Below are 8,938 nucleotides of genomic sequence, written 5' to 3' on the forward strand. Positions count from 1 at the left end.
GTGATAAAAACTGCATGATACTGGTACAGAGACAGACAGGTTGGTCAATGGAATAGAATTGAAGACCCAGAAATAAACCCACACATTTATAGTCACTTGATTTTTGACAAGGAATTCAAAACCATACAATGGAAAAAAGAAAGCATCTTCAACAAATGGTGCTGGTCTAATTGGTGGTCTGTATGTACGAGAATGAAAACAGATCCATATTTATCACCCTGCACAAAACTCAAGTTCAAGGGAATCAAGGACCTCAATATAAAACCAGACACACTGAATATAATAGAAGAGAAAGTGGGAAACAGTCTTTAACACATTGGCACAGGAGATAATTTCCTAACCAGAACACCAACAGCTTAGGCTCTAAGATCAACAATTAATAAATGGGACTCATGAAACTGCAATGCTTTTGTAAGGCAAAGGATACTGTCAATTAAACCAAAAGGCAGTCTTCAAATTGAGAAAAGATCTTCATCAACTGTACATCTGAAAGTAGGCTAATATCCAAACTATATAAAGAACTCAAGAAGTTAGACTCCAGCAAACCAAATAACCCAATTTAAAAATGGTGTACAGAGCTAAACAGAGAAATCACAACAGAGGAATCTTGAATGGCTGATAAACACTTAGAGAAATGTTTAATATCCTTAGTCATCAGGAAAATACAGATCAAAATGACCCTGAGATTCTGCCTTATACCCATAGGAATGGCTAAGGTAAAGACCTCAAGCGTTTGGGTGCTTGAGAGCACTATCTGCTTTTCCAGAAGACTTGGGTTCAATCGCCAGCACCCACTTAGCAGCTCACAACTGTATACCTCCAGTTCCAGAAGATCCTACAACTTTACACGTACATATATGGAGGTAAAACACAAATGGACAAAAATAAAAATAAAACATTAAAGGAAAACAAAATTCAAGTGACAACATATGCTGGTGAGAATGTTGAGAAAGAGGAATGCTCCTCCATTGCTGGTAGGATTGCAAACTGGTACCATTACTCTGGAAATCAATCTGCCAGTTCCTCAGAAAATTGGAAATAATTCTACCTGAAGACTCAGTTATACCATTCCTGAGCACATACACAAATGATGCTACACCATACCACAAGGACACGTGCTCCACTATGTTCATAGGAGCCTTATTTATAATATCCAGAAGGTAGAAACAACCCAAATGTCCCCAAACAGAGGAGTGGATACAGAAAATGTGGTTCCTTTAACAATGGAATATTATTCAGCTATTAAAACAAGGACATCATGAACTTTGCAGGCAAATGGATGGGACGAGAAAATATCCTGAGTGAAGTAATCCAGACCCAAAAGAATAGTCATGGTATGTATGCACTTATCAGTGGATATTAGCCAAAATGTATAGAATATCATTGTATGCTCCACAGACCCAAAGAGGGTAAACAAGAAGGAAGGCCCAAGTGAGGATGTTTCAGTCCCACATAGAAGGGAGTTCCCACAAAATATGGGAGGCAGAGAGAAGGAGGGACATGAGTGGAAGAGGGGGAAGGGAAGGAGGCAGATGGGATCAGGTATGGAGAGAGAAGGAGGCCCAGAGGGCCAGGAGAATGAATGGAAATATCCAGCTGCCAGTGGTGGGGGTAGGAGATGGGAGAGGGAACCTCTAGGAAGTCCCAGAGACCTGGAATGGAAGAGGATCCAAGGAGTCAATGCAGGTGACCTTAGCCAAAACACCCAACAAAGTGGAGATGGAACCCGAGTAGACCACCTGTAGTAGTCAGCCAGGCTCTCCAGTGAAGGGAGGAGGACACCAACCCACATACAAAACATTCGATCTAAACATTTTCTAGAGGAAATGCAAGGACAAAAGTGGAGCACAGACTGAATGAATGGCTGACTAGTGACTGGCCGAACTTGGGATCTACTGCATGGGCAGCCACCAAATCTGGACACTATTAATGATGCCATGTTGTACTTGCAGACAGGAGCCTAGCATGGCTGTCCTCTGAGAGGCTCTACCCACCAACTGTCTCAGACAGATGCAGATACTTACAGCTGAGCCTTAGACGGAGGTTGAGGACCCTATGGAAGAATTAGGGGAAGGACTGAAGGTCCTGAAGGTGAAGGCAACCCCACAGGAAGACCATCAGTGTCAACTACCCTGGGAGCTTCCAGAGATTGAACTACCAACCAAAGAGCATAAATAGGCTGATCCAAGGTCCCCGGGCACATATACAGCAGAGGGTTGCCTTATCTGGCCTCAGTGGAAGAGGATGTGCCTAATCCTATAAAGACTTGATGCCCCAGGGTAGGAGGCACCCTCTCAGAAGCGAAGGGGTGGGGGTGAAGTAAGGAGTCCTGTGAGGAGGGACTAGGAGGGGCAACATTTGGGATGTAAAGAAAGAAAGAAAGAAAGAAAGAAAGAAAGAAAGAAAGAAAGATACCTGACATCAACTTCTGGCCTTCAAGTATACATACAAACCAGAGCATTTGCATTCAAATACACGTCTATAAAGGCACACACACACAGCATATTCATGCACATATGAAACTGCACAATCATTCTTAAATACTCTTTAAGAATCCCAATAGTATATAAAGAACACTTGTTCTCATTATTAAATATTATTTTCCAAAATCTGATTTTAATGGCTTCATAATATTCAGTTATATCAACCAGCTATAATAAACTTAATTAACCCACCACTATGAGACAACATGAATATTTTTCACTTTTCAATATTATAAACAGTAATGTGTCAAACATTCCTTCAGTAAGATTCTGTGCATCTCCCCAATTAATTCCCTGTGCCAAACAAACTCTTAAAAGTTGTATATTTGGATGAATATACTTAGCCAAGATGCCTAACAGTGGGGACATGGAAGTAGAAGAGGCCACCTCCTGTAGCCAGGCAGGACCTCCAGTGGAGTGATAAGGACATCAACCCACTTAACAAAACTTTCAACCCAAATTTGTCCTATCTAAAAGAAATGCAGGGATAGAGCAGAGACTGAAGGAATGGCCAACCACTAACTGGTTCAACTTGAAACCCATCCCACTGGCAAACACTAAGCCCTGGCACTATTAATGATACTGTTATGCTTGCTGACATGATCCTAGCATAACTGTCCAGCATCAGACTGAAATTGATGCAGATAGCCAGAGCCAAATATTGGATAGGGAACCCCACAGGAAAACCAACAGAATCAACTACCCTGGACCTCTGGGAACTCTCAGAGAGTGAGCCACCAACCAAAGAACATACAAGAGCTGGAATGAGGCTACCATTTTATTTTTTGGGACAAGTTCTCTCACAGGACCTGGAGCTCTCTGGCTAGCCTGGCTGGTCAATGAGCTGCAGGATCCTGCCTGTCTCTGCCTTCCCAACACTAAGATTATGTTTGTTTGGTTGTTTGAACAGGGTCTCTGGGGATCCACCTATTTCCATTTCCCAGTTCTGGAGTTAGAAGTCTATGTAGTCACGTTCATTTTTGATGTGAGTGCTGGGGATCCAAGTTGATAGCAAGAAGTTTACCCACGGAGTCATCTCTCTAGCCCACTTAAGAATGAATTCTTTACTGTTTTATTTTGAATTTTTCTTAATCAACATTCCTAAAATAAATGACTACTATGCTTATAATAAAAGAAAATTATTTATAAGGTAGCAAGAAAGATGAGAGGCAGGTCCACAACCACAGAGGCTCCGCCTCTCTATGTTGAGCTTAAGTACTCTCAGAATACAGTGCTCTAACCCCATGAACCTGCCCTGTCTGTTGTTTCCCTGCACACTTCCTCTTCAGATGCATATGGGATATCTTGAACTCTAATAAAACAGAGTTTCAAGGAAAACCTCTTGAAGTTGATGGAGATGGGAGCCTAGAGCTCTTCATTGGAATCCTGCAGTTTGTTTCTCTCCTATCTTAAACTACATCCATATCCTCACTGCTGCTTTCTGAGAAATCACTATATTCTCATTTCTCTGTATCTCACTTCCTAGATGGGAAACCCCGAGTTCAAATTCAACATCTCCATATTTCTATTACTTCTTTTTATATTGTGTCAGTCAACAAAGATAACACAGAGTTGAATCCAGGAGTATTCTTTCTGCCCTCCTTTGTCAGAAGCAACCTCCCTTCTGGTTTTTTAGTCCCTGTGAGCAACCCCAGGCCACCCTACTTACAGTTTTCTACGAAATCCCCCTGAAACACAGGTTTTATCTCTCAGTGTGACAGTCTCCCTATTGTCTGCAACAGACTGGTCTTAATTAGGAATCCTTCAACTTTGCAACCTTCACAAAGAGTTTATAAAAGGCTTGCAAGTGAGGGCTGGAGATGTAGCTCAATGGTAGAATGCTTGGCTAGCACTTGAAAGGTCGTGCCTGAGGTTTCATTTCATCAACAGGAAGAACAAAACAGAAACTAATCATCCTTAATAGTAAATATCCACATAAACTCAATAAAACATTTAGAAGCCATAAAAACATTTTAATAGATCTATAGAAAGAGAGTTCACAGGTTAAGAGCACTCTTCCAGATGACACAGGTTGGATTCCCAGCACCCCAATAGTGTCTCACAACTGTCTTTTGCTTTAGTGCCAGGGGATCTGATACAATTTTTTGGCTTCCTTAAGTACAGCCATGCATTTGATGCACAGACACATGCAGGCAAAACAACCATGCACATGAAATAAAATGAGGTAAAATAACATAAAATAAAATGAAGTTTATTATTCTCTCTCTCTCTCTCTCTCTCTCTCACACACACACACACATATATACACAAATAAAAATGGAGTTTAATCAGCCATACAGAGGTTTTTAGGAAAATGGATGGAATTAAAGATCAACATATTAGATGAAATGATAGACTCAGAAAAACAAAAATCACATTTTCTCATATGTGGAGTTTAGTCAGCCATACAGAGGTATGTTGGTTTTTAGGAAAATGGATGGAATTAAAGATCAATATATTTGATGAAATGAGAGATTCAGAAAAACAAAAATCACATTTTCTCATATGTGGAATATACAGTGTATATATATGTATATATATATATATATATATATATATATGAAGTGAAAATAAACAGGGACTAGTTGAGAAAAAGAAGGGTGTTGAGAAAAGAGGGACAAGAAAAAATAAGATGAATATCATTAAGGCACATCATGCATATGCATAAAATTGTCATAAAGAAGCCCATAATTTTGCACAAGGAATATGTAGAGAGAGAAAAAAAAAAGCAAAAATAAATAAATAAATAAAAGTTTAATATTTTTGATTGGGTTTTTCTACTTTTTTTTTCTTTAGTGCTTTAATGCATTATTAGTCACAGATATCTTTATCTAATAGAGAGGCTGCATATCATTGCTTATGCCTTTTGTTTGATCATAGAGTCTTGCAGGCATAAGGTTAGGTTTGGGTGGAGGGAGGAGAAGTAGTATAGGTTAAAGGTCTTCAGTGCTGAAAAGAAAAACAGGGAATCACTGGTTCACAGGCTAAGCTTCCCATTTCTTAGCTCAGCATTCAAGAGCCCGCGCCTCATAAGTTCCCCCAGGCTTCTCCACTGTCCGTAGCCACCAGCAACTCTCACCTCTTCCCATGCTGCTGCCTTGCTTAAAATGCTTCCTCTGTCTTAATCCTTTCCTTTCTAAAAACTTTCAGTTCATCCTGTATGATCATGTTCAGAAGAAATCCTGTCTCCAGAAAATCTCTCTCTGGAACCAGTGTCTCCTGTCTGTGGCACTCCTGTACTCAGGCATGCATCGGACCAAAGCTCACTATTATTTGTAATTTTGTTCTCTTTTTCTGACCATCTAGAAGGTAAGAACAGAATTGTGGTGGCTGCTCCCACTTGGTCCCTGCTGGTTCTTAGCCTTGTTAAATACTCTGTGATTCTGTGTTCATAGGCCATCTTTCTTTCTTTCTTTCTTTCTTTCTTTCTTTCTTTCTTTCTTTCTTTCTTTCTTTCTTTCTTTCTTTCTTTCTGTGAGAACCACATGCATTGCAGTGAACTAAACTCTGATTTTTCCTCAGATCAATATCACATGACAGAGAACAGGCTCTGAAATGTTGGAGCAAACTGTCCTTGTTTGCATCCCAGGTCTTCCTTGGGCAAATTCCTTAACCTACTATGTTTGCTTACTGTCTGAATAATGGGTGCAAACTGTCAACACCTGGAATAGTTTAAAATGTCTGCCTCATAGTAGCTTTCTATATATTTCATTCCTCCCATTATGAAAAATGAATGGGAAAACTCAACAGTCCCAGGCTACTACAGTCATAGAAAAGAATGTTCACCTTTCAGTTTCAAAAGGAACATTTGAATTTAGTGTTTAGGGTGGCAATTTGGTTTCCACCCTTGCCCTCCTATATCAACCCATTACCACTATTAAATGCCTTTCTCTCAGCTCCCACCCATAAATTATACATCTTCACACTAAGATAAGCTCAATTTGCTCCTTGGAGTTATTTGATGGCGATTCTGACCTTATTTCTTCTTTAAAGAACTTCTTACAAATGGATGTCCCGATGCAGGCATTGCATTTATCAAGACCGAGGAATGTCTTTCCCATAGTGTAGCTGCTTCTGACTCTGGGTACCAGAGAAGGAGGGAGAGAAGCTGGCAAGGAGAAAGAACAGCTCAGGGTTGAGACCCACAGCAGCAGCCGGGCTAGCCAGTGTTGGTGGAAGGCGGTAGCTGCAGCACCACGCCATTGGGACTCCATCCTGCGCTCTGTGTTGCAGCCGTGGTGGTCAGCGGTACACTCAGAGCTGCACAGAGGTTAGGCCTGACCAGAAAGGAAGCTGCCCAAAGCAGCTGGTTTCAGGATGCTGACCCTGTCCAAGCCTCTGAGGTTTCTGTCTGGGGATGCTGAGGAGCTAGCAGCTAATGGGGCTGGGCAGGAGGTGAGGAAGTCCATGGAGGATACTGATAACACATTTCCAAAGTCACTCTTCCTCTGCTTGGGGCGGCTGCCTCTGTCTGGGGAGGGGCACATTGGCAAATTTCGGAAAGAACAATGGTTATGGCTTCCCCATGTAGTCCTTTTGACAAACACAGGATATCCCAGCTGGGCAGGAAAGGTCCATGCCGCAGGATGTGTGTTGAACCTAGGATCCACCTGGGAGTTTTAAAGAATCCTGAAGGCCTCCACCCTCCACTGTTTTCATTCTGGGTACATCTGTCCCTGTAGAACACACACACACACACACACACACACACACTGTCTACCATGCACATACATATACACAGAGTCAAACACACGCATATCTACAGCACATACACTTCACACATAAACCCTATAACACACACAGACACACACACACTGCCTACCACACACACATGTACACATTCTAACACACAGAAACAAGACATACTACACACCCACACATATCACAACACATACACACAAACCTCACACCATATACACATGTACCCCACATCACACACATAATGCCTCAAAATACAAATGCCAAAACACACACATAAATACACAAAGTTTAACACACATCACACCCCTATCCCCATCCTCCACAAGACACATATACTCACATATAAACATATACACCATCCACATCACACAAACATCTCACAGCACATATACTTCATAACATAAACCCCATAACAAACACATACATACATAGAATCTATCATATATATACATACATACATGCACACACACACAGAACCTAACACACACACACAAAATACCATTATTCTCATCCTCCATAACACACACAGATACAAATGCTGCCTCACATCTCTCTCTCTCTGTCTCTCTCTCACACACACATTCATGCATGTGTACACACACACACACTCTTCATACCACATATACATGTACCTCACAACAGAAATCCAATAACATACACACAGACTCACACACACTCAGAGATTGTAACACACACAGAGATTTTAACATATACACACAGACTGACACACACACCACCACCACCACCACCACCACCACCACCACCACCACCACCACCACCACCACCTCACACCAACTTTCCCCTTCTCTGCCCTGGATAATCTATTCTGCACGTAGTCAAACACTGACTTTCACCAAATTCCATCATATAATAAGTAGAGGTTATTTTGCTGGCCATTAAGGAACACATTTAACACTGCTTAAGGAGTAGAAAACCCCAGATTAGTCCATTTTTGCTGATCTGGGAACAAGAGAGGGGAGAGAAGCTGGTGGCCTCTGCAATTTTATGAAGGCAGTGTCAGAAGGAACTCTGCTGTACATAGCTGTGCCCAACCTTCTTTAGAGGCCCCAAAGCCTTTCTTTTCTTTACCACCTTGCCTCATTTCTCAGCACTGCCTGACTTGGGAGGGTTTAAGTGCTCAGGATTGGCTTCCTCTGGATACTAAGATGAAGTTCACAGCATGGAGTAGATGGGAATAGTCATTGAGGACCAAATCAGGTTGTCTGACTTTGTGCAAGGGTTGGGAGTACTTTGCTAGGCTACTGTGCACAGGAGGACAGGGCTGGGGGAGAGGAAAAGGAAGATTACAGGCTATGGGAATGGTGTCAGGGAGGTAATGAATTTGGTTAAATAGTAATGAGCAGAGCAGGCTAAGGGCAGCTCTCTGGGAATTAAACTTATACTTATTATCTTTGTGTTCTCGGTGATTCAGTTGATCATTTGTTACTGCTGACTTATAAAATGCATTCATTTATTTTTGTGTATGTATACAAGGAGTGCATGTAGTTGTCAGCTGGCCCCTGAGGTTTAGGAGATCCCCATGGCTCTGCCTCCCACTCTCTTGGACAAGTACTGGGATTGCAAACAAGTGCCACTGTGTCCAGCTTTCACATGAGATCCAGAGACCTGTACCCAGGCCTTCTTGTGTGCCAAGTGCTGCTGTTAACCACAGCTGAGACATCTCCCTGTTTGCACTATTAATTTTTGAGACTTCAAAACATATTCTAGATCTTAGGTCTTTGGTGGCTATGTGG

The 8,938-nt window shown here is 41.7% G+C and overlaps 1 protein-coding gene across 7 annotated transcripts in view; it reads right to left on the reverse strand.

Moving 5' to 3' along the window:
- Positions 1 to 6,854, reverse strand: part of Dipk2b (divergent protein kinase domain 2B) — a 47,253-nt gene extending 40,399 nt beyond the window's left edge. For 5 of the 7 annotated variants that reach the window (XR_386875.3, XR_386876.3, XR_878034.2 and 2 more), the window contains exon 1: positions 6,459 to 6,854. Coding sequence is in view for 1 of the 7 variants with exons in the window: in NM_175228.4 (NP_780437.1) it covers positions 6,459 to 6,697 (239 nt within the window). In the remaining 6 variants the exon portion in view is untranslated. Of the gene's footprint in view, positions 1 to 4,978; positions 5,065 to 6,458 lie in introns of all 7 variants that reach the window. The other 2 variants (NR_132634.1, NM_175228.4) reach the window with 2 other exon arrangements.
- Positions 6,855 to 8,938: the final 2,084 nt, after the last annotated feature.

This window comes from Mus musculus, chromosome X (genome assembly GCF_000001635.26).
Source record: "Mus musculus strain C57BL/6J chromosome X, GRCm38.p6 C57BL/6J".
Taxonomy (NCBI): Eukaryota; Metazoa; Chordata; class Mammalia; order Rodentia; family Muridae; genus Mus; species Mus musculus.